General features: G+C 39.6%; 1 protein-coding gene across 1 annotated transcript in view; it reads right to left on the bottom strand.

Moving 5' to 3' along the window:
• The window catches only part of LOC100961865 (cadherin-6), a 48,634-nt gene that overhangs the window by 19,416 nt on the left and 2,086 nt on the right, over positions 1 to 27,132 (bottom strand). Inside the window, 3 exon segments of the mRNA XM_012807072.1 lie at positions 1,119 to 1,147; positions 2,053 to 2,208; positions 5,454 to 5,748. Of these exon segments, the coding sequence (XP_012662526.1) occupies positions 1,119 to 1,147; positions 2,053 to 2,208; positions 5,454 to 5,748 (480 nt within the window).

Here is a 27,132-nt window from a genome sequence, read left to right as displayed (position 1 = left end):
AAAAGCCTGTGCTACAAGGAGAATGAGAATAAGCACAAGTCAAATCTTGCAACAATATGTAGACTATTAAATGTTACAAGACTTAATACTATCATTACATTATACATTGTGAATTTCTTTTGTTGTTGTTTTGTTGAGATAGGGTCTTGCCCTGTTGCTCAGGCCTCAGACTCCTGAGCTCAAGTGATCCTCCTGCCTTAGCCTCCTGAGTAGCAGGGATGACAGGCATACCCCCAGGCCCAGCTAATTTTTCTATTTTAGTAGAGGTCGGGTCTCATTCTTGCTCAGGCTCATCTCCAACTCTTGACCTCAAATGATCCTCCTGCTTTGGCCTCCCAGCATGCTAGGATTATAAGTGTGAGCCACTGTGCCTGGCCTGAATATTAGGTGTTCTAAGATGATACAGCCAAATCTAAGCTGGCATGTGGTATAAAGGTATGCCATAGTAGCTGCTTGATAAAAGACATTTAGATGATTATGAAAAAATTAAGAAAGCTCTATGCTTGAACTGACTCTTGTGTTTCACATTGCTGAATTAGCTAATTATTCCTCAAATAGGTACCATAATGGAACTTCTGAGGATTTTCTAAACCACAAAACTATGGTCTGAAGAAAAGGCAGCATCTCTCATAATTATCATCTTGTATGATCCTAGAGAATTTACATTTTCCTAAAGCTGATGTGAATTTTAGTTCAACTGGTCCCAAAAGCAATCAACATTCTTAAGTTAGGTTAAATTTATGTCTGTTGTTAGACAGTTATAAAATAGTTAAAAAGAACTTTTAAAAGTTCACCTCATTTCCATGCAGGGTTTATGCTTAGATTAACTTTTTTTCAAAAACCACTGGAGAAGACTTTATCACCTTCTCTGGTTGCGTGTTCCAGTGCTCACCAACTAATGGAGCTGAAAATATCTTTTTTTTATTTTTAACAAGGATACCTCAGACAACAGGTCAATTTTATTCTCATAGTCCCGGCTTCAGTGAAAGTACAGCTGCTTTCTGTTCTCCAAATAATTGTACTTCTCTATTTAAATACAGGAGATCACCTCAGCCTTTTGTCCTGTTAGTTGAATAATTCTAATTTCTCATCCTCATTGTTTTTCAACTCCACATTTTCTTTCTCCTTGGGATTCTTTCCAAGTTCACTGTATCTCTTAACACATTGATTTCCAACTGGATGTGGTAACCAAGAGGGGTTTTAATTTCTACTAACAATAACAGATGCTTGAAAACTGTATAAAAGGAAATTAACTCATTAGGATAGCAAAACTTGGTGTAGAACTTGCCATATGATACAAATGGTATTTACTTAAAGACAAATCATTATAAGATAGCATGGCCCTTGAGAAAATACAGAAAAATGAGATGTTGAAAAATGGATTCCATATCCAATTCATTTTGATTAGGGCTGTATCAGTTGGGATGGGCTAGACAATGATGTGATAACCAATAATGCATAATCTTAGCAGCTTAGCACAGTTAACACTTATTTTTTTGTTCATGCTCCAAGCAAGCAAGTAGGAACCTCTGCTCATGAGGCTACCCAGACATCCAGGCTGCAGGCTCCATCTGAACATTGGTTTCCATGATCACTCTGGGACGGGGAAGGGAATGTGATGAATTGTGTACCAACTCTAAAAGTTGTATTTAAAAGTGACTTGTATCACTGCCACATTTTGTTTACTCAAATAAATCACATAGCTACATCTGGCTTCAGAGCAGAATAGAGAGATGTATTCCTACTAAGTAATTAGAAAAAGAAAAATCAAAGTCTAATGTCAACAGGCCTAATAGCTATCAGAAAGGGCTGATCTTTTAGTTTCAAACTGGAAGGAGAAACAAAGTAATGCCTAATTTTTTCTTGATCAACCCCATATAAACATGGTAGACGAAAGATTCATTGTCAGATTTCTTGATTAAAATGATCCAGATGTCATGTTTATAATTATATCATTAGCATTTGGTAGATGAATGTAAGAAAATTCAATCACACTGATTGGTTTTATTAAAAAATATGCTAGCTCAGCTGACAACACCAATTAAAAATTACAGATTGAGAAAAAAATGATCAAAAAGGAATTCTAACCTGTTTCTGATTCAACTGAAAAATAGGGCTGTCCCTGTAGAATGCTGTAGACGACTTTAGCGCTGTTTCCATATGTCGGATCATCAGCATCAGTCGCAGTGACTTGGACAACAAATGTACCTGTGATGACAGAAGCACAAACTGAAAACAAGTCCAAGGTTCATTACCATCTTTGATACACACAGGAAGAGCAGTGTTAATTTTGTGTAGAACTATCATGGCAAGAGAATGGAGAAGTTAGCAGGGTGCTTCGTTAAAAAGTAATGGTTTCTTCAGGCTGCAGGAATGCAATCAATGTTGTAAGGATTAAGGCCAGGTGGGGGGGCTCATACTTGTAATCCTAGCACTCTGGGAGGCTAAGGCAGGAGGATTGCTAGAGCTCAGGCGTTCGAGACCAGCCTGAACAAGAGCAAAACCTCATCTCTACTAAAAATAGCTGGGCATTGTGGTGGGCACCGGTAGTCCCAGCTACTCCGAGGCTGAGGCAAGAGGATCACTTGAGCCCAAGAGTTTGAGATTGCTGAGAGCTATGATGATGCCATGGCACTCTCCCCAGAGTGACAGAGTGAATCAAAGTCTCAAAAAAAAAAAAAAAAAAGCATTGTAGGCATTAGGTTAAAGAGAAGCATGCAGATGACCCTGACTTTGGGTGGGACTGGTTCCAACTATCTCCAATAGTGGGATTTGACTGGACTCTTGCCATATTGATTCTGTTAAGTTATCCAGGACTAAGTCAACCACCATCTTGCATTACTTTGTCCACCGGAGATTGTTGATGAAAGATACTTTTCTCCTGGACTGTAATGTGTGCTGATGTATATTTGTAGTAGCTATTTTGTGATCTGAGAAATGCCAGCCTGAGGACAAAGTGGAATAGAAAATTCCAGAGAAAAGGCTAGAACCCAGAGCAAGTCACATCTAATGCCTGCTTTGCTTTTGGACTTAAGTAATGTAACAAGTAAACAATTTTACTGTTTAAACTAGTTTGAGTTGGGTTTCTTGTTACTTGCTGATCTAAGCGTCCTAAATGATAAATATACCTGATAATTCTAAGAGTTTGAAAGGATTTGAACCTTAAAGGTTTTGGATTAAATAAAGAATTCATTAGAAGAATAGAGCATAAAAATCTGGAAGCTGTAATTCCAAACGATGATTATAATTAATTATACAAAGAAGGCTATTACATTTTAGGTCAGCATTCTTATTTTAGGGCCCACAGTTGCCTAATAACCCTCAACCCCTAACCCCTTGAAATTCCATGCAAACTTTTCTGTATATGTTTACATGCCTATTTCACTAATAAGAAAGTCCACAGATTTTTTTCTCTGATTTTCAAAAGGTCTGTGACTTTTATAAAGGATAAGACCCTTTGATTAAAATCATTTTGTGGCTGACTTTTGATATTCATATCCGATGCTCGTAAGCATACTGCCACAGTTCTCCCGTCCACAAAGAGGGCAGGGAAGTTACATCTAGGGGATACTGAAATCTCTACATTGCTTTTGTACTAGCTTACCAATTTCATTTACCAGACAAATAGATTGTAGTATGTTAGGGTCAGATGCTCCCTGTGTATAGGGCTGATGTGTCAGAGAGAGCACCCACCCCTCTGAGTTGGCGAGGGAGATGGGGAGAGTGAGAGCATCCCTCATTTCAAAGTGAGAGCTAACAGAAGTCCACAAACACCCACCCTCTCATTTGGCATTAATACAAAATTTGACTGCCTTTTGGATATGATTATCTGGATCTGTTAAGTGCCTACTAGTTGCCAGATATTTTACTAGGAGTTCCATGCTTATTGTCTCATCTCATCCTCATGATAACGCTTAGGAGTTGACATTCTTTATTTTTTTTTCTAGATACAGAATGAGAGGACCAAGAAATCAAATAATTTGCTCAAGGCTACACGGTTGGTTAGTAGTGGACAGAGTTTCAAATTCAGATCTGTTTAATCAAAGTTCATTTCTGTCCCCCTGCTGTTAGTTGCCCCACTAGCTTTATGTACTTTTTAAAGGTATCTTTATGTATCACGATAATGCATGTTAATTTATGATAAAGATGAATATCAATATAACTGTACCTGTGTGCAAATTGAAAAAAGCCTTCCTTTTCTGAAGACATGTTGCTGCCAGCTACCCCCAAATATTTGTAATACATATTTGTATAATGTTTTCAAAAGTGAATAGCGCCCCCTAGAGTTGTGTGGTGCACCACCACACAGCTGGTTTCAGTTGCCCTGCTGAATGATGAGACTATCATCATCAGTGCTGATGATGAGACTATCTTAATTAACTATCCTTCATTCACTCTTCTGTCTTTTACAGCTTGAGAAAAAAAAATATGTGTTCTCCTAACTATGCTCCTTAAAAATTCTAATAACTCTCTTTGCTTTGGTAAGCATCTGTGATTTTTGTAAGAAAAAATGGTTTTAAATAATTGAGATGAGCAAATTTTTTATTAGAAAAATGTAGATGTCTTACAATCATAGGTATTTTCCATGTCTTGGATCTATTAACCACAATTATCTCTGGTATCCAACTCACAGAATCATAATAAAGTTATTTAATTTCAATCCTTTTGAATTTGACAGAGTGAAAATAAAAATAACCCTTTACATAAGTGGTCTAAAATTTGCCACTGTCTCCCATGAAGTATTTTAATATGGCTGAGTGACATAATGGTTTTTTTACTTAATTTAAATCCTGTTTACCTTCTCCCAATTTAAACAAATTAAATGCATACACATCAAGTTTAAAATTGGTGGTGGAACTGTGCATAAAATATTAATTCACACTATTAATGTTATGGAAGTCTTTTAATTCCCACCAGGTAGAAAAGGATATGTCCTTTAGACATCACTCATATAATGTTTATAGATGAAAAAATTTCTTTGTCTTTGAGTCTCTGAGTCTCTTCCCCAAGTTACTTAATGCAACTGTCACTACTCTTTAGACTGAACTACAAATTCAAGTTTTATGGTCTGTTGGGGAGAATAGCACCTGGAGACTATGAGGCCAACACCCACGTAGGCTAAGAGCAATGAAGGGGGCTGCTGTGCCTCAGCCCAGGAACAGAGTGGGAATTCAGTGCTGGGAAAGGGGGGATGGTCTTTCTTCTGCTGTCCACCATCATGCTACCACCCTTCACACCCTCATCTTTAGAGGAAATGCTACTTTCTTAAAAACCATAACAAAATGGGCTGGGAATAATATTGGCACCATAGTCTATTTATAAAGAGGACATAGGTGGATTGTAGAGTGTAGCATCTAAATTCATTCAACTCAGTACATTGGGCTCTAAGGGTCCCTTACTCAGTGGGTGCACCAGAGGATAGCCAGTTTTTCACTGAATCGCATCTCACTCACCAACATCAGACATCTCAGGCACCGTCGCGGTATAAATCTCCTTGGTGAATATTGGCTCGTTGTCATTGATATCGTGGATTTTGATGATGAATTCAGACTCCGGCTCCACAGGTCTCCCTGTTCTTCTGTTTATAGCTTGAGCTCGGAGGATGTAAACGGGTTTTTCTTCCCTGTCCAGCCTCTTAGTGGCCTGTATGTCGCCTGTGTTTTCATTGATAATGAAGAGATCTCCTGCTCCATCTCCTGAAAGGATATATTTAAGTGATCCATCTCCTCTATCCTGGTCTGAATGTAACTAGTGTAGAAAAAAAAATTAAAGAAAGTAAAAGTCAAGAATGCGATCCCAAACCATTTTAGTCTTTATGGTGCATACTATGTTAACTATTATTCAATCCTTTCTAAGGCACATGTATGTTTTTTTTTACTGTTTGCATAGCCTATCAATGGTACATTCCATTCATCAATGAACACAGAATCTTCCAGACCTGAAAGAGAATTTTGGGGAAAATCTGGTCATCTTTCTTATTTCAAAGAAGAGAAAACTAAGAGCCAGAGCCTTATGTCCAAGGACATATTAGGCTAGCTGGAAACTATTTTCATCATTTTCTCATTTATTTTTAATGTTTTTATTACAAATTAATATGAGGGTACAGATGGTTAGGTTACATTATTTTCAATTCTAAGGTAAAGTTCAAGTTGTAGTTGAGCCCTTTATCCAGGGAGTGTGGGAAGACCCTCATTATTTTCTTATTTTCACTGTAGATTTCACATTCTACTCATACGCTCTCCTCTTTACTTCCATGTACACAAACATATTAGAGAAACAATATACTCTGCAGAAAAGAACCTTGGTTTTTGAATCAGAGAGACCTGAGTGCATTCTGCTTCTACGTGAAATTTACTGTCCTGGTGAATTCAGGGGAACTAGGTAATTTCCTTCAGTCTTTACTAATGGAGATTATGATCACTTTTCTGGAAAAATGGGATATCTATCTATTTATGAAATTCAACTTGAAGGGTTTGACAAACATTGTCAGTGCTGCTATGACAATGTCTTGAAAACCATCTGGTTAGATCATTTAAAAGGTCATTTGGAACAATAACATTTAACACTCAGATTTTAGTAAGAGATAGGAAAGGACTTTCTAGTAATTAGACTTAGCTTAAAGTTGAAATAGGTAGTGGGTTCCCTGCTCCTGGAAGGTAACCAGGCAGAAACTCTGATGATTAACCGTCACTAACATGGGTCTGCTAGGATACCATGAACATGGAAGATGAGGCCTCTAACTTGGACAAGTGGTGATGTTTCCTATCCCAAAGATTACTTCCATAGCATTGAGTTCCCTTTGTTTCCTTAATTCTCCTTTTCTCACTCACAAGTGGTATCTCACAGGTCTTTTGATGGTATCTCACAGGTCTGTGTATAATCCAACCCTATTCACAAGTTTTTAAAAAGCACTTTTTATTGAAGAGGACATTTATAAGCTCCAGAGTGAAGAGTATCAGCGACATATTGACACATTAGTTTTAGTGGGAAGGAATCTCTGCTCTGTCTTGGCCATGTCTAAGCAGAGTGTGGGCTATGTTACAACAACCACGGCAGTGACAGCAACCGGGATGGCAGCACTGCATCCTCTAGATTAAAAGGGAACACTCGGAGTAGCATCATTTATGCAAAATGCTGAGATAAAGAAGTGCTTCATATTCTGCCTCTTACTTGGAGGCATCCGTTAACGTACTAAAGCCGTTGAGTGTCTGCAGCTTGAAACCACTGACTTTGTTTGATCTAGCTTTCCTTAACTTTCTTCTTTAAAGACTCCTTTTGTGGGGGTGACCCATTAGGTATCTCCCATCACCAATTTTTCAAGACAGATATTTGGGAAACATGAACTAATTTAATCCATTATTGTAGAGTCAAGAAAACTAAGACTCCAGTTTATGCAGTCTTTCCAAAATCACACGGTTCGAGTGCAGAGTCAGAAGATTAGACAAGTTGGATTTATCAGGTGTAGAATACAAATGTCTTAACACTGTAATTGGGTAAATGAGGTGAAGGCTATGTTGATTAGTAGGATGTAAGCACTCCAATTTGTACAAATAATCGACACATTGAATCCCATAATGGCATAAATGTATTTATGATCTATGTACAAAAGACTTCATTAAAAAAAAAAAAGAAAGACAAAAAAAGAAGAGGTTTTATAGATTATTTGGTACAGCTTCCTCATTTTTAAGAGATAAAATGTGTTCAAGGCCACACAGCTAAAGCTGGTTAATCACAGTGTTTTGGGGAAAAGAATATTATTCCTACAATTAGTAGCCTTGAAAGCAATTTGACAGAAATAATGGAAGATAAATGCGAACGGGGAGGAAATTGCTTAGAAGTGAGACAAATGCCATAGGAAATGTAAAACAAGAGCATTGGGCGATTTGTGAAATGTGATCTGCTAAAGAAGTGTTGAAACCACGATGACACAGAGCCACTGGGGAAAGTTTAACTCTCCATCGTCAAGTTCTAATGACTGAAGAAGGCTCTTAAAAAGCTATTTCATTAACCCATGAGAAAGGGAAGCAGTGTCCCTGCCTGGTAGATCCTTGCTCCAGGGCAGCTGTGCCTGGTGAACTGGCACAGTGCAGGGAGGAGTGGGAGGCGCTGTCCCTCAAACTTCAGTAGGGGCCACACTCACTCCCTTTCACTCACCATATGGAGTCAATTGACCTCCCTGAGCCAGAACCACCCATAAAATGAGGATAGTAAGAGCTACATGCCTAGACTGTTGTGAAGATCTAGTTAGAGACAGTAATACTATGTTAGGGACCCAACAAATACTATGTTCATCTCTGGGAAAACATGCAATCGAGGCATGACATGTGTTTTATAAGTTAGAGAGCACCTTCCAAATTTGATATCGCTACTCCTGCCCTTCATCCATACTCAGCATACTTTCCCTCTTATGTTGACTTTGGGGACTTTATTTTGAGGACTCTGAAAGTCCAGTGTTATATACACACTGTATCTCTAAGGTAAAGTCTGTCATCAAAAGCCAGTATTCTTCTACCAGGGGGCAAGTGTTGTCTTTCCAGGTGATTTATTCTCTTCTGCATTCCCCAAGATGCTACACCCTCCTCACCCAGTTCTTTCAGCGCTTTCAAAATGTAATTGCTGTACACTTAGTAGGTGAATCTCATATCTGGCTACATGATTTATTCAGGTAAAAGTAATCAGAAACTTATTTTTAGCTGTCAAGAGAGACCATTTCGATGACTAACAGAATAAACACCCAAGACCATGTTAAGGGCAGAGGAGACACCAAATAAGAGTGTGAAGAGGGATGGCTTTGCAGATCACAATTCTGATTTATCGATATTTGAAAACCATTGGGGAAATGCCTCTCTCCACTCAGGTATTGTCTGATAATAAAACAATTTAACCTCCCCCCCTGCCTCCTCCCAAAGTGCATTATCCGGGGCTGGCAGAGTACACAGAGCAGAAAGCTCCAGAAGCCTTGATTTGTTTTCTCCTCTCTACTCTCCTCCCCTTCCGTTAAACTCCCTGGGGCCAGCTCTTTATTCTTGGGGAGAAGAGAAAACATAAGACACCAGCGCCCGTGAAAGTGGTGGTGACAACCAGACATTAGGGGTTTATTGCGCACTTAGATTTTAATTGGAGTTTTTCTTTTGTGATGTCATCCATCATGGCCACTGTAAGAGACAGAAGTTAAACAACAACAAATAAAAGGTTGTGGGCTGCCGGAGGCATGTTTTTACTAATTTCAGTTTAATGTGGCTGTTCCATTAAGTTTAATCATCTGGTTCACTTTTAACGATTCACCATCAAGCAAAAATTATCCACTTTCCTCAGTAAGTCACGTCTCACCTGTGGCTAGTAGGACTTTTTACTAGTGTACCTGTGGCATTTTCTGCCAGAGGGAGCTCTTGGTCTGTTTCTCTGCCATTTTTTGTTTGTTTTGTTCTTGGCTTTTTTTTTTTTTTTTAAATGCACTGCCTTGGCAAATGAACACAGGAATCTAAGGTTGTGGATATGGCCCCAGCGATTCTGGCACTAAAGCCACGGCAGCCTGTTCCCCTGCTGGGGACTGTGCTTCCCTAGGGACATAGCATCTTTTTACGCACTACATATGACAACTCCAAGGTATGACACCAGTCACAGAGAAATTTAGTGGGGCATGAAGGCAATTAATGCAGCCACAATGCTTCCATTTCTGGTGTGTTCCTAAGTCACTATCTGAGTCAGGGACCAGGCTGAATCTCCTGAGCATATACATTGTTGACACAGAAAACAGCTGAAACAGAAACTCACCTAGACGGCACTCATAGGGGCAGAACCTACAACAGCCTTACATGGACGTAGGGAGGATGTTAAGTGATGTTTAGCTGAAATGAAAAGTTGAATTATGGCTCATATGCTCGCAAAGTGCAGTGCAAACCTACTATTGCTCTTTAAGAAATGTAATGGCTGCCAATCTGAGATGTCACGGACCAAGACCCCTGCTGGTGAAAAGACACCATCTGGCTGGGACTGAGGGAGGGAAATGGCATTTATAGCAGAGAGAGATCATGCTAAATAGGTTGAATATTACTTCAAATTAGCAAAATAAAGCTACACCTAATTTATGCCAAATTGAAGCTTAACTGAATTTTAACATACATATCTGTGTAGATGGCTGTCTACATACATATATTTCTATATAACGCATGTATCAATACCCATAATGCTGAAAAATACACTTAGTGTTATGAAGGCCAGGGAGAGCTGAAGTGTTTGTCAGGAAGAAGCTGAACCTTAGTTGAAGTTCATGGCAAGGATTAGAAGTTCCTTCTGTTTTAGAGATTCTAAGGTTGGGTAAATAAAATTATCTCTTAATAAAATCTCCTATTACGTATTTTACCATTTCATATTTGAATATTAATGATTTGGCACACGGTAACTACTTTATATCTGATAATTATTTTACAAATGAGAAGGTGGATGGCAGTATATTAATTAGTGTGGCAGGCTCCGGGTTGTGGGTCAGCTGGGCACGTGGCTATTTAGCCTCTGGTTAAGTTGTCATAATGCAGTATGTACAAATGGAAGGGATGCAACTTCAGCGTCCCTTTCATGGCAGGAAGTGGCTTGCTCTTGACTTTTCTTTTTTCTTTTTCCCACAGGCTGCAATTGTAAGTGAGGCAGTGACCTGGCTTCCACCAGGCTGGTAAGGACAGTGCCTGAGGCCAACCAGCTGCCAAGTGGAAGGAACCTGGGCCAGTCTGTAATATATCTCCCAGTCTGTAATGTGAAATAGAAAAATAAACCTTACTTCAGCATTGTATTTTTGAGGTTTGGTCTTGTTATAGTAGTTCTGTTTCTACACTAACTCAGTGGTTCTCAAAGCTGCTTCCCTGGGCCACCAGCATTGGCATCATCTGGGAACTAGTTAGAAATGCAAATTCTTAGCCCCAACCACCGCTTGAATTAGAAACTCAGGCGGTCTTCACTTAGCAACCATGTATTAAGAAGCCTTCCAGGTAATTCTGATGAGTGCTCAAGTTTGAAAACCACTACCTTAAGTGGTAAAATCATGATGGTTAAAAACAGGGACTTGGGCAAGAGAAAGAAATGGGTATAAACTCATGGTATAGTCTAGATATGCAAACTTGGGGGTCTTAGTTAAATTCTCCAGCTCTCTGCTGCCTCATCTACATCCTGATAATAATAATGATACTTAATTTACAAGTAGGGTGCTCTGAAAATTAATAATAAAATGTATTTAAGATGCTTAATCGGGGGTCGTTAATTAATGGTAGCAAAGAATGAGTGAATGAATGTTGCAAAGATTAAATTGGACAAGGTATCAGTACTCAATAGAGAACAATCAATAAATCTTAGTGTCCTTTGTCCCCTTTCCCATAGGCTAACGCTGTATTCCAGGAATATACATTTCTGAAGTTGCCAGATAATTTAGCAGTTATTACCAAACATGAGGCACCTGCTTTAATCTGAATCGTCTAAGAGAACAGTTCAAGTTATTGCCTCAGATCTAAAAAAATTTCTTTAATAACAGACCCAACCTCAATACAATAATAAAATCCACTTATAATGGATTTGTTGACAAGAATAGACCAGTTACAAATACACGGCATCCACTGACCATTATAAATACACTGGTGCTTGGTCAGATGTCACCTATTAATGGTGAAAAGCTGTAAGATTTTACTGAACCATATTTCAAGTATTACTCTACGGCAGAAAATAATAGAAAATGCTCCATTTCATAGAAGCGTCGTTCCACAATAAAATAATTTAATTCTGTCAACCAAGGCCATTTAAAAATACTTATTGGTCTGAATAGTTGCATGAGGCAATGTACAAAAAGCATCTAATACCTGCCTTCTACAAACTTGCAATTTGGGCTTGGAAATACTGACTCATAGATAAAAGATACAGAATAAAAGTGAAGATTAAATGCTTGAGCACTGTTACTCAGTATTAGGAATAATAAGTGACGTGAAAAGCTGGAGGCCAGCATAGAAGCAACTTGCAAGTTGGACAAGGTGAAATCAGAGAACAAGCTTTCGGATGGTTTCGGAAGACTTCTTGGAGAAGCTTAGATTTCTGATGGGAGAAAAATGATTTAATCACTGGTGTGAATGCGTGGCATGGTTTCAAGGCTCAGTGTGGGAGAAAATCAGAGGACGCCTTGAGTATGTGCCTGGGGTAATAAAAGCCATAAAGTCGGCAAAAATAGAAACACTCCTTTCGTTGAGTTGCGGGGTCACATATTTTCTCACACTGCACTCAGATGGTGCAGGGGGAAGATGTAGCTTCCTTTTTTTTTTTTTTTTTTTGATATAGCCTATCCTCCAAGCCCTGGTCCCATTGAATATTAGGAATTCAATATAGGTTGAATGTTGATTCAGTAACTTACTGCAATCTAATAAAATCTCTCTGATTCAGTAATGCAGTTTCTGTAGATAACTCCTTTAGATAAAATCCCAGCCTTTCTGGTTTTTTTCTCCTTCTGGTCCCGACTCAATCCAAGACGACATCTGGGAGTTTGAAGGACACACACATAGCTTATCTCAGCAAAGAATTTGGAGGCTTCTGGAGCTGAGGGAAGTCTGCATGCTGTCTTCTAAGCCTCTGGTCTCTGGACACTATCTCTCATCCACAGTTTTCTCAGTGGCATCTGCGGTTTTGGCAGGTAGAGTCGTGACCTCAGCTCTCCCGGGTCCAGGAGACTGGCTTCATCTCACCTCTCCCCACCTGTGTCTGGGTATGACTTCTTTATTGCCCTTGGCACATGTGGTCCTAACTACAGGATTGCTTTGTCGGTGGCAGGTACTCTATGGCATCATTCTACCCACTTTTCACCCTGGAGAAGATAAGAAAAGCTCCTAGGAACCAAGAACTACCCCCTCACCACATGACTGCCCCAAAGGGAAGTGGGAAAAACCCTCTCTGCGTTCACCTTTACCATAACCTGGCCACTGCTCTCCTCCGGGGATCCAGTCATATGTCTCAGGGTGGCAGAAATGAGGCCGTACATTTGTGTGTCTGATAGGCAGGGATGTGAAATCTTGTTCTTGGTTTCAGGAATATCCCACTTGAGCTTCAGTGGAAGGAAAGGCCCATTCCCTCTACCAACTCTGAGATGATAACGGGAGTGGGAACCAGACTCTGGCACAAATAAGGCTGATGACCACATTTATAAGTGGGATTAGTACATTTCATTTTGGTTGACCAGCCCCATCTGTTGATACGTTAAATGGGTTTTAAAACAATCTAGAAAATCTCTTTTTTGTCTGACAAAACCTGGGATCAGGCTACTTTTATATCCCATATTCTTTTTCTATTTTCTTTTCTTTTAATTTTTTCAGACAGGGTCTCACTCTGTCACCCAGGCTGGAATTCAATGGCACGATCATAGCTCCCTGCAACTTCACACTCCTGGGCTCTAGAGATCCTCCTGCCTTAGCCTCTTGAGTAGCTGGGACTAGAGGTTTGCACTGCCATGCCCACCTAATTGTTAAAATATTTTTGTAGAGATGGGATCTTGTTCTTGCTCAGGTTGTTCTCAAATTCCTGACCTCAAGCAATTCTTCCTCCTGGGCCTCCCAAAGTGCTAGGATTTCAGGTGTGAGCCACCACACCACCCCATATTCTTTTTCTGTTATACCATGCTACTTGTCATGACCTAAACAAATTATCTGCTTCTATACAAGATACATAATTTAACGGATTTTTATAACAGTGCAAATATTTTATCTTTAAAGTATTCTCTTATATAATTCATCATTTGGCATTTGGTCTGGCTGGGAGTTTAGAAAATAATGATAGCAGTCATTCATCAAGCCCATACTGGGCTAGGAAATGTGCTGAAATCGTCACGTGGATGGTATATTTCCTTACTCTTCACCTTCCCTCTTAACTGATGAGGGAAATGAAGCGAGACAGGAGGTCAGTAACTTCTCAGCATCACACAATGAAAAGGAGCAGGATTTCAGTCCAGGAGGCACAACCTCCTATCAACCAAACACAGTTTTTTCTGTGGGGCTTTATATACAGTTCTGTGAATATTCAGTAAAGGCTTCCTGCACAAAACAGTGTTTTAAGTGGTACGTTACAAAGCTTTATCTAAATTGGTGTTTTTCAACCTCAGCTGTATGGGCATTTTGGGTTGGATAAAATGTTTGTTTGGAAAGCTGTCCTGTGCATGATACAATGTTCAGTAGCATCCCTGGTCTCTGCCCGCTGGATGCCATAACAATTTCCTAAATTGTAGCAACCAAAAACATCTACAGGTGTGGCCAAATGTCCCCCTGGGTCACAGAATTAAGAACATTGATCGAATTATCTATCAGTCCATGCATCTTTCTGTCCTTCCACCTTCCACTTTATTTAAGTGCATTATAACTTCTAAAATGCACTTAAATAAAACCATGAGGGGTTCTGCATTTGCCAAGATTCTGTGGACCCTACTCAATTGGATCTTTCTGTTAGATTTAATTACCACTGCAACAGACCTTGTGTTAGGTGGTGGAAAAAATTTGACAAAGTGCTAAAAGCCAAAGAATTTTAAGTCTAAGCACAAGAGAAATTTATTAATTCCCTTGACACTTATCTTTTGCACTCAATATCTTGAGTTCAGTGTCAAAAATACCAGAGTAACTATTAAACGAACAAAACTTTAGTGCTATAATAGTGGTAGTAGGCAGAGCAATTCTGCTTTCTCCCCCCTCTCCCCAAGAAAAGATGGCCACGTCTTAATTCCTGGAACCTGTGACTGTTGCCTTACAAGGCAGAAAGAACTTTGCACATGTGAAGAAGATAAGGATTTTGAGATGGGGAGAGTAGCCCGGATTATCCAGGTGAGCCTAATAAAAGCACAGGGTCCTTATAAGTAAAAGAGGGAGGGAGAACTTGAGTCAGACAAGGAAATGTGGCAAAGCAAGCAAGAGGGGGTAGGAGGTGAGCGAGAGAGGAGAAAGAGAGAGAGAATGAGTTAGAAGATGTCATGCTGCTGGTTTTGAAGATGGAAGAAGGAACCTCCATTCCTTGAGCCAAGGAGTGCAGGTGGTCTCCAGAAGCTGACAAAGACAAGAAACAAATCTTCCTCTGGGGCCTCCATGAGAACACCTTGCAGTCACCTCGATTTTAGCCCAGTGAAACCCATTTCAGTCTCCTGACCTCCAGAACTGTAAGACAATACATTTACATTGTTTTAAGCCACTTTTTTTTTTATTTTTGGTAATTTGCTACATTAGTGCCTTATTTCTGGAATTCAAGGTGAATGGAAACTGTATGTCCTTCAAGAATTCCGGTGGAATGGCTTGGTGCCTGTAGCACAGTAGTTACAGCACCAGCCACATACATCCAGGCTGGCGGGTTCAAACCCAGCCCGGGCCAACTAAACAACAATTACAATGGCAACAAAAAAAATGGCTGGGCATTGTGGTGGGCGCCTGTAGTCCCAGCTACTCGGGAGGCTGAGGCAAGACAATCACTTAAGCCCAAGAGTTGGAGGTTGCTGTGACGCCATGGCACTCTTCTGAGGGTGACCTAGTGAGACTCTGTCTCAAAAAGAAAAACAAAAAAGAATTCCAGTGGAAGAGAGGAGAAAACAGATGCTCGCTGAGCACTTTACTGTGTATCAGATGCTGTGACCAGGCTTTGTGTGTTACATCAATGAACGCTCACAATGACTCTGGGAGATAACCTTCATTTTCTCCATTTTTTTCAGATTAGGTAACTGAGGTCAGAAAAATTAAGGAATTTACCTAAATCAAGTGAAGTGCAGAGCTAGGAAGGATACTAAGAATGCCTGTGTCCAAAGGCTGTGCTCATTCACAGCAAAGCTATTGCCGAAGCAACTCTCCCGCGATGATTATAAACGCTTCCGCAGTCATTGTATTTATTCTATTAGATCCCAGGCTAAGTTATTTGTAAATTCTACTAGCACAAATGATACAAACCATAATAAATGTTATTGTTCATTTGGGATTTATCAATTAAACAAATGCCTTTTGGTTTGTGAACGGCATGAATTATTTCCCCAACAAGGCATTGTTTACTGCCTTTTGCTTGGCTTTTCAAGTCCAAGGCCTTTCTTGTCTTGGCAGTCTAGGACATTAGTCTCAGCGCCTGCTAGTCCAACATTTTCATTTTCAAAAAGTCAGTGGTAAATCAAGCTGAGAGCCAGATACCAGTCAGAAATTGATTTAGTAAGGCATTGGAACTCACCAGTCATAACATCACCCTACTTTTTTCCTTAGAATGTAATCTTTAGCAGTTGTCAAATGTGAGACACACACACAGGTTCATTCCTGCTGCCTCCTCTCTTTCTGTCCCTCTCTTTCTCTCTGATACATACACCTTGGAGGGAGATTTTTTTTTTTTTTTTGAGACAGAGCCTCAAGCTGTCCCCTTGGGTAGAGTGCTCTGGCATCACAGCTCACAGCAACCTCCAACTCCTGGGCTCAAGTGAGTCTCCTGCCTCAGCCTCCCAAGTAGCAGGGACTACAGGTGCCTGCCACAATGCCTGGCTATTTTTTAGTTGCAGCCATCATTGTTGTTTGGCAGGCTCCGGCTGGATTCAAACCCGCCACCTTAGGTGTATGTGGCTGGTGCCAACCCAGAGGGAAATATTAATAGAAATGCAAATATTTTAGGAATGATAATTCAAAAACCATAATTTTTAAAAACAGTCCTTCCTTCCTTCCTCCCATCCTTCTTTTGTTTTTTTGAGACAGGGTCTTGCTCTGTTACCTGGGCTAGAGCAGAGTGCGGTGGCGTGATCATAGCTCACTGCAACCTCAAATGCCTGGACTAAGCGATGCTCCTGGGTTGCCTCTCAAGTAGCTGGAACTACATGTGCACGCCACAGGCCTGGCTAACTGTTCTATTTTTTATAGAGATGGGGTCTTGCTCTTGCTCAGGCCAGTCTCTAACTTCTGGCCTCAAGCAATCCTCCCACTTTGGTCTCCCAAAGGGCTAGGATTACAGGTGTGAGTCACTGCATCTAGTCAATGTTACTTAATTTTCTTATTTCTTAATTTGACTTTAAACTGGATTGGCCATCACTGAGATCACAGTTTTAATATAAGATAAGTTATTCTCCTGTTTTCCCTGTTATATAATTTATGTGGTTGGGAGGATAGAACACTCAAGACACAAATAGCACAAGAAAGTACAGTTGACTCTTGACCAATACAGGTTTAAATGGCACAGTTCCCTTTATACTTGGATTTTCTTCAGATTCTGTTACCCATGAGATAGAAAGACCCACCCTTCTTCTTCCTCCTGCTCGGCCTACTCCATGTGAAGACAGCAAGGATGGAGACTCTTCCACTTCATGAATAGTGATTATATTCTGTCTTCCTTATGATTTTCTTAATAATGTCTTTCTTTTCTCTAGCTTATTCTATTATAAGCATACAGTATATAATACATTTGGGATATAAAATATTTGTTCATCTACTATTTGTTATTGGTAAGGCGTCCAGTCAACGGTAGGCTATTAATAGTTATGTTTTGGGGGAGTCCAAAGTTCTACATCGATTTTTGACTATGTGGGGTTGGTGCCCCTAACTCCCACATGGTTCAAGGGTCAACTGTAAAGCTTGAATTAATTTCTAAGCCACAGATGCTGCCCAAGCTTGAATTAATTTCTACAGGGAAAATTTCCTTCCTTGAGAGAATATTTATCCTCCTTGGCCCCCTCTGCCCCCAAAGTCCCAGGCTCTAGATCAAGAAAGGAAAGAGTCAGATTCAAACAAAACAACTAGCATGCTGAACTTTCATAGCACTGTGTTTTAAAGCAGGTTTTTATTTTGCATTTCCTCTTCATTTTTCTGTTCTGAATTGTACTCATAAGTAGTAGAAAGAGTTAAGATGAGATTTTTTTTTTTGTAGAAATCATTATTTTTTTCAGCGAGAACTGAAATGTGTTGATTATAAGTGAGTTAAAAAATTTAGAATTTTTCCATTCCTGCTGTATTACCACATTTCTCTCTGTAGCTGATTTATTTTGCAAATCATTACTCCTCAGATCTTCAGTGATTTCTCTTTTACTAAACCTTAGACTTGTCTGTATAATATAGTTTAGGAATTTTAAGAAAAATTTGTTTTCAATCAGCCAATTGTCTTTGCCTTTTCCTCATTCTGTTTCAAACTTTCTTCTATGGAGACCCTAAAGAATGTCTGATTTTCATTTGTAAAAATCCTGAAGGAACTGACTTTTAGGATATAAAATTATTGTGATAACCTTATTTTTCTTGTTTATGCACACACAACCATGTGGTCTTTAGTTTCTCTGTTTTACACCAAGGAAGCTTGAGGTTTCCTTCGTTGTATTATAAAATATTTGTCCCTTTTTGATATGAAATTTTTGGTGGTAGTTTCCCTAGAAGGACTTTCATGAGAAACTTGGTTTAAACATTTACTATCTAATATATTCTTGAACTTTAATGACTTCAGTTTTTTTTTTTTTTTTTTTTTTGCAGTTTTTGGCTGGGGCTGGGTTTGAACCCACCATCTTTGGCATATGGGGCTGGCGCCCTACTCCTTTGAGCCACAGGCGCAGCCCAAGACTTCAGATGTTTTAGTTGTCAGCCCAATGAAGCAAAACATTATCCGTGATAATCTGTATCCAACCATTACAGCAATCAGTTAGGAGGCATGAAGAACTATTATCAACCTGGTGATATAGTTACTTTATTGTATACTTGAAATTGTTAAGGAAAATATATCTTTAATCATCTCACTATGCACACATAAAAAATGATAACTGTATGAGATAGTGGATACATCAATTAGCACAATTATGGCAGTCACTGTTTGGTAAATATATATACCAAAACATCACATTTTATGCCTTAAGTATATGTAATTTTTTATTTGTCAGTTATACCTCAAGAAAGCTGGAAAAAATTGGGAGGCTGTTTTTTTAGATTGTAAGGTGGATTTTTATATTTTGTGGTAGTATTTGGCTGTTTCCATGTGTAGTAGGCACCATTGGCAGTTATAAAGATGAGTAAGATATGTAATTTAGGGTCTTGCAGAGTTTACAATAATATAAGCATTCCAAAGCTTAAATTCAATATCTAAAGTACTGATTCAAAGAATTTGCCAGGGATCTGATACAAAACACCACTCGATATATTTAAAGTCAAAGTTTAACTTTAAACAAGGAATTAATTATTTTACTCTTAAAAAGGTGTGACACTGAGGGTAATTACATAATTAAATCAATAGCAATTTTCCCACAACAAAACTTTGGTTCAACAATATAAGAAGATGGTATTAATTTTAGCTTAACAATGATAATCTTTTTTTTTTTTATTAAATCATAGCTGTGTACATTAATGCAGTCATGTGCTGGTTTTATATACAATTTGAAATATTTTCACCAAACTGGTTAACACTTCTACACTGCTGGTGGGAATGCAGACTAATATGTCTCTTTTGGAAAAGATGTTTAGAGAACACTTAGAGAACTAAAAATAGACCTGCCATTTGACCCTGCAATTCCTCTACTAGGTATATATCCAGAAGACCAAAAATCACATTACAATGAAGATATTTGTACCAGAATGTTTATTGCAGCCCAATTCATAATTGCTAAGTCATGGCAGAAGCTCAAGTGCCCATGGATCCATGAATGGATCAATAAATATTGCTATATGTACACCATGGAATATTATGTAGCCTTAAAGAAAGATGGAGACTTTACCTCCTTCATGTTTACATGGATGGAGCTGGAACATATTCTTAGCAAAGTATCTCAAGAATGGAAGAAAAAGTATCCAATATACTCAGTCCTACCATGAAACTAATTTATAACTTTATAGGAAAGCTATCTCTGAAGAAGACAGATGCACAGCCTACAGACACATGAAAGAATGCTCATCATCATTAATCATCAGAGAAATGCAAATCAAAACTACTTTGAGATATTATCTAACTCCAGTAAGATTAGCCCACATCACAAAATCCGAAAACTAGAGATGCTGGCCTGGATGTGGAGAATGATAATAATTCTAACTTAAAATCTCAAGTGAAAGAGTCTTTTTTTTTTTTTTTTTTGAATTGTTGAGTGCCTTAAACATTTTCTTTATTGAAAAGAAACAAGATTTAACCTGATTCTAACATTTCACATCAATTGAAATAATATAAATCCCAAATTGTAGCATCAGACAGTAATGGTGTTTTCAAATGAAATGATAGTCTTAAATAGAGGAATCCACAGAAGTCAGCAGGGCCATCAGACAGTGTGAGATGTAGTGTGTATTCTGTTTTTGTCTTGGTTAGTATAATAAAGACAACTGCACATTTCTGTATATACTTAGTCCCCCGAATTGCTGTTGACGAGTCATATGCAGCTGCCTTCGCTGCTTTGGTACCACCTCCCCACCCATAATACTTGACCTCACAACACTGGACACAGGTGCCATCAGCTGCTGACCTGTGGTTTGCTCTTCTCTTCCTTTTTCCTGCTGTTTAAAGGCACACAATTCATAGCAGGGCGCCTTCCCTCCTTGGTTCTTTTTTTTTTTTTTTTTCAGTTTTTTTGGCTGGGGCCGGGTTTGAACCCACCACCTCCGGTATATGGGGCCAGTGCCCTACTCCTTGAGCCACAGGCACCACCCCCCTCCTTGGTTCTTACTAAAGAACTATTCCTTCCCATTCTAACCCCTCACTGTGTATTAACTTATTTAATCTTTACCTCAATCATGGTATTAATCTCCTTATTTAACAGTTCAGGAGGAGGCAGGGAGAGGTTAAATAATCTGCCTAATATTACACAGGAATGCAGCTGAGGCTCAAATACAGTTCAAAATAAATGCTATGCAATTAACTTATAATCTCTAGTGAATAACTGCTAAATCAGTAAAAATACTGTTCTCTCCAACTATAGTAGAACCTCCATAGTTGACCACCTCCTTACACTGGCCACCTCTTTAAGTTGACCTAATTTTCATGGATTGGACATGCACTATCCATCATACCAGTACAGTTGACCATCTCTGTATGTTGTGGTCCCTCAACTGACAGGAGTTCTACTGTATATTTGAAAAACGCCTTAGCTGAGATTACTTCTTCAATTGCCTTTTAATGCCAATCTCCGTTCCCTCTCCTTGGCGTTAAAGCCCACATTTATGCTCCTGTGAACTCCCTCAAATCCTTTGAAACACACCAAATCACCTGAAGTATTTAGTCACATCTTTCACACATGTACATATTTTAATCCCTGTGAAATATTTTGGAGTGCTGCTATTTTTCTTATTCCAGGATATATAATTTCAAATCTGATTCCTTACACTGGCCTTTGAGAACACTTGCTACTTATTTATTGATAATAGCAATAAAAATATTTTTTATTATAGGGAATGCTGTACTTCCTTTTGATCTCTTCAATTCTAGAAAGATAGATTTGCAATGAATATTGATATATTTACACGCTCATGAGAATTCTATTTCATTGTCATTGAAAAAAGGCAACATAAAACTTGTAGGAAGGTTGAGTTTGCTACCAGAAGCCTATACCTACCCAAAAGAGTTGCCTCCTTGAAGTTTCAAGGGTACATCAACATCTAAAAAGAATCTTTAGATTTGATGAAGCCTATCAAATAGAGGACACCCCCCCACCTCACCAAAAATCTCTTTATTTTTGGTAAAAGACGGGTGGGACAGAAGGAAGATTTTAAAATTTTGGTTAGAGAGATTGTGGTCTTTAAAAGTTAAATTTATAATTCCGGTTTCAATATAGTCTTGGGTTTTTATACAGGTGGAAATGAAAAAATCTCAATGGTTTAAGGATCTATTGATGGTTGATAAGAATATGTCAGGGAGTTTTATCTGGTTTTTGAAATCAATTTCTGCCAAAATTACTATGAGGGATTTTGATTTTAAGAGACATTAAACCAGGATGTTGGAATTGGGCCTGTTTATATTCCCATCTGCTCTGCTGAACCCTTGAGATGACAAAGAGGGAAGCCGTCTGGTGCAAATCAAGTATTTCCACAGTTATGCCTCCAAGTTGTGGTGATCAACGGTGGAGTACTTCACAAGTCCTATAGAACAAGTCCCATAGAATTGGTCATGAACGTGGGGGCTTCTCTCACCTCCCACAACCTCTAGCTCCACGTAGGTTGTAGAGTGTGGAGGTAGCAGCCACGGTGGGGACAAAAAGATCCATACTCTTCACTCTCTCTCATTCACCTTGATCCCTCAGGAAACTGAATTCAAGCTAGAGGCTGCAGGACTCCACAGGAGCAATGAAATGGAAGTTGGAGGATTCAGGATAGGGTCCGTACTTGACTGTCTGTGTACAACTCTGCTTGTGTGGTCTGGCCAGTGAAACAGTCGCCTTTGGGTTTAGGACAAGGTCAGACGTTCTAACTTGGCTGGTCTCGACATAAACGACTGTGCACACAGGGAAACTGAAGGGTCAAAAAACGGCTACTACACAGGACACTTTCTCAGCATCAAATGGCAAATTAAAGCTTTGGTGACTAAGAAAGTGAAATCAGTTGGCTGAGAGTGGAAAAACAATGGAGATTATTGCCAATTATGGGGGTTGGGAAGTTACTTTTTGAAACATTTTTGATGAGTACATTCAATGAAGGAGCACACACGCTTGCCTTTTCTCTTAAAATATGCTGCCCAGCTGAAATATGAAAATGTGGAACGGCTGAGCATTAAATCTGAATGATGAAGAAGAAAGACGTGCCGAAGGCACTTGCCTTGACTCAGGGAGAAAAGATTATTGCAGGCCATTGAACCAGAACAGAAGTTTAGACAGGGTTATCAAGGCGAAGAAAAAGACACGTCCTTAAAAAATCACAATGGCCACGAAGATCACGAACGGCACAAGTAATTTTAAAATGCTCACACACAGCCGTTTGGAACGTCGCTGATGTGTTCTGGAAATGAAAATCAAGACAAAGTCAAAGAAACACGCAGAATAAGAATGCAAACACACTGGTGCGGCTCTCACGCCACGGAAGTTCATTTTCTTTCTACCCTTGGGTTTCACACAATAGATGCTCAATAGATATTTGTGGTATTGGGGAGAATGCAAGCGGTGAAGGTCTGTGCTGGGGTTTTCCATCTGTGCCTGGGAACGGCCCTGGGAAGTGGAGGATATTCAGGGAGGGGCTGTCACTGAGCAGGCAGTGAACAGGGCAGACAGTGGAGTCACTTTCAGGGTCCCGGTAGTGTGAGACCTCGGGCTGAAATACTTCCCTGCCCTGGGCCTTGGTGGGCTCCTCTGTAAAACAAGGATATAAATAACACCTAGGCCTGAGGGTTGCTGTGAAGAGCCAATGAAATCACACTCTGGAAGCCCTTAGCATAGCGTCTGGGACAGTCATGCTCAGGAAATATTAGCCATGACAATTCTTTAACCTGATGCCGCATTCTGAAGCTACAAGTGGTTCAGTGACTTTCAACCACCCATCGAATTAGTGTTAGAAGGTTTCTACTCTTCAGCATATGTTCTCTTCACAAAAATTAATAATATAGAAATAAAAAGCTATATTTTAACAACAGCATCTTTTAAGTGGTCTTCTGGAATGGATAAAACATTGCTTCATGTTTACTAATTTGGATCATGTAATTATAGGAACAAATAATTGCTCACCCTTAATTTTAAAGGTGTACATTGCTGCCAACTTTTATTTTTATGGGCCATTAAAACATTACTGTTTAATTATCTTGAGGAGAGTGGTTTTGCTGAATTGGGTAGACATTCACTTTAAAGAGACCAGAGAAAAGCAGAGGAGGAAGGCCTGTATGTTAGAGCCTCCAATAGACTCCGATTTTCATGATATTAAAAAAACACAGCCTATCAATTTCCCTTGAAATTCCCCAAATGAAAACCATCACTAACTTTCAAAAGGCTAAGATGAGAAAATATCTATGAAAGTATGTAGCTTCTTAAATTCTATACAACGGATCTCCTGGTCTGCTCCTAAAGATAGCAACAGCCTGAGTGCTTCTCGTGGAGGTTGGGCTGGGATGTGCTTTGTGTGAAAGGAAGGGAGAGAACTTCATGAAGCATAACACGGAAGAGAGGGGTATGAAGCTTTGCTCTGGGCTCTTAATGATAATGTGGGAATCTTTTGCCTAAAGTTAGGGATAGTTCTGAGATTCATGCATTCACCTTTGTAGTAATGAATGCCTGTGTCTTTAAAATCTATGGAGATTTTAAAGGCATCCATCTTTGCAGTAATGGATGCCCACGCCTTTACAATCCAATCTGTATCTACCTCTACCTTTGTTCTTCTTATGGAATGAAATCTCAGACTATATACTAAGCATCATCAAGAAATTGCTACATTCTGTAAAGCTGGCTCCAGGGACATGGGGATTTCTGAAAAGGTGAAATTACAATGCTCCCCACCCCCACCATTTTGCTATTACATTTACATAAGCCAAAGATAACCCAAGTAGATTTTGTACAAAAATCAAATACTCTTTCCTTGAGCCCCTGACAAGAAAATGTGTACCTCTCTGTGTTTTCTGTCGGTGTTAGGACCCTTTCACTCTCTTGGTTGTTCAACCTTTAAATCTCTGACTCTTTGAACCTCTGGCTCTCTCTCCTTTGGCTCCTGCATCCAATTACTTGAGAGGTTCTGGCGATTCTCCCTCTGGAGTCTCAGCTAACACCTGCTCTGGATTTAAGATGGGATTCAGACATCCAGGGAGCACTGCTAACTCCCGAAGTCTTTTCGGCCCCCCTCCTTCATATTTTGATAATGCTTAGCGAATTTTAAAATTCAGATATTTGCCCATTTTATCACTGAACTTGCCACCTTTTCATGATTGGCAATATTATGCTCCTTGGAGAGTGGTTCTCAAATCTGGCAACATGTTTGAATCATAAATAAATTAAAAACTAACTAAATAAGACTCTCTGGGAGGTGAGACCCAGGCAAGGTATTTTTAAAAGCAGCACTTCTCAAATTTTAACGTGCATACAGTTCACCCAAGGATCTTGTTAAAATGCAGGTTCTGATTCAGTAAGATCAGGGTGGGGGCCGGAGATCCCGCATTGCCAGCAAGCTCTCAGGCTAAAGGAGTGCGAAGTTGCCCTCAAAGGGTCGCGCATGTTAGAAGGAAAAAAATCACATGCTATCTGTTTCTATATCTGTATCTGAAGCTCACAAACTCTTACCCGATGCAGGAACACTGGAGTAGAAATGTTGAGATTGCTCACAAATCAGAATTTGTTTGTCAGTATTTCAGCTGTACCGGGCCTTGACCACTTAGTCTCAATGAGCACCCTCCCCAACCCTGCCTTGCTGGTGTTTCTGCATCAATTTCTCTGGGAACAGAACACAGTGGGGGCTGAGCAATGTTAAGGTGGAGGACAGGGAAGGTCTCTCTGCTCACTGCTTTGTGCTTTAACTTAAAAAAAAGATCTTGGGTGGTGCCTGTAGCTCAAAAGGGTAGGGCACCAGCCCCATATGCTAGAGGTGGCGGGTTCAAACCCAATCCTACCCCTCCCCCCAAAAATCTTGTCTATTTTCTTGATCACTGCTCTAGCCCTGTACACCCTCTTTTGCCAGGTGACTCCATGTGACCCTCCGTTTTTTTTCTCCCTTCTACAGCTGAAAGCCCATTGTTGCCCACACCCATCACACCCATTCCCACATTTTCCTCACTCCACCAAGTCACTGTGGTCCCTGTGATTTACCCCAAGGTAATTTGGACAAATCAACTCAAATATGCACAGATATGTGTAATGTAACTTTCTTGCGCTGTAAAAGCTATTTGCTCGACCGCATGACTTTCCCTCCGTTGACACTTCCATCCATTCAGGTACAGGCCAATCTTCTCAGTTTTAAGCACCCAGGATAGGATCTGAGTAGTTTTAATTTAGCTGGGCTAATAACATGTTTAAAAGTTTTATTAGCTTTTCTACACCGTTATATTAAATGCCTATATATAAAGTCCAAGGGGTCCCAAAGTGTGCCCTGAGGCAGTCTGGGGCTCAGTGCGGAACTCACTAGAAAATATTTTAAAATTTGGAGGGAAATGCAGCCAGCCACGTGTGACCTCTGTTAGACCCTTTGTAAGCTCAAAGTAGTCCATAGTTTCAACAGTAGGTGGCACTGCATTCCTTTCGATGATGTCACATGCCTCTAAAGCTGGCTTTCCTTAGCAGTTGTGACAAAAAGCAATTACAGTGCAAAAATCCATGTGTAAAGGAAACGGGGCGGGGGGGGGGGAGCGGTGTCCACTCTGAGAAGTTGTACGGTGCCCAGCAGGCGCCACACCAGCAGGCGTACACATTCTACTTACAAGTTATTGTGGTTAAGGCTGAAGTAAAAAGCTTACTTTTTTTCCCTGTCCATTGGTATGTATTCTTTTCAAATGGTTACTAATACTTTAAGCTGTTGGAGCCTAACTACTTAATACATGGAAATGTTAGGTGTTTCTTTTAGCTGTAAGGGAACTGTGAAAAAGAGCTCTGTGAACCAAGCATGTTTTGGAACCTCTGCCGTAGTCTAATCATTTTTCTTTTTTTTAAAAATTCTTCCTCCCCCAAAGTTTGTGGATCTGATGGAGCTGGATAATCCCATCTTGTCTGTTTTATTTCAAGTCAATTAAATGTGGATCAAATTGTTGCCACAAACAAGGGACAATGCCCCCTTTTCTTTCTTCTCTTATGAAAAATTTTATTTTTATTTTTCTGGGTTTAATTTTGCTGAAAAACACACTACAGTCTAATTCTCTGGTCCGTTGCTTTCCTATAACTGCAAACATGGATTTGGGAAAATGCCATATCAGCAGTTCAAGACCGCTCTCTTACACACGTGAACTAGCAATGCTGGCAATGATGGCGACTATTTGCCCTTGATTTTTCCTCCAGTTAATATTCTCTCACGTGTTCCAATTCAAGGAGGACATGGATGGGCAGCAGGGAAGGGCAGAGGATGGTGCAGTGGGGAAATTTATTAGCTGCCAATAAAGTACTCAAATTTAACTGATCTAGTCTAAACTGCGCTTGTGCAGGGATTTCCCCTGCTATTCTCTCCATTTTCCACTGAGAGATTTGTTAATTACCTCATTTTACTTCTGCAGGGCTATAAAAGTCAATACTCCACTGTGATGCACTGCGTAGACTTAACAGAATGTTTGCAATGGATTTTTCACCAATAACAGTCA

The sequence above is a fragment of the Otolemur garnettii genome, unplaced genomic scaffold (genome assembly GCF_000181295.1).
Source record: "Otolemur garnettii isolate 467f Iridium unplaced genomic scaffold, OtoGar3 scaffold00063, whole genome shotgun sequence".
NCBI lineage: Eukaryota > Metazoa > Chordata > Mammalia > Primates > Galagidae > Otolemur > Otolemur garnettii.
This window is presented reverse-complemented; position numbering and strand designations above follow the sequence as displayed.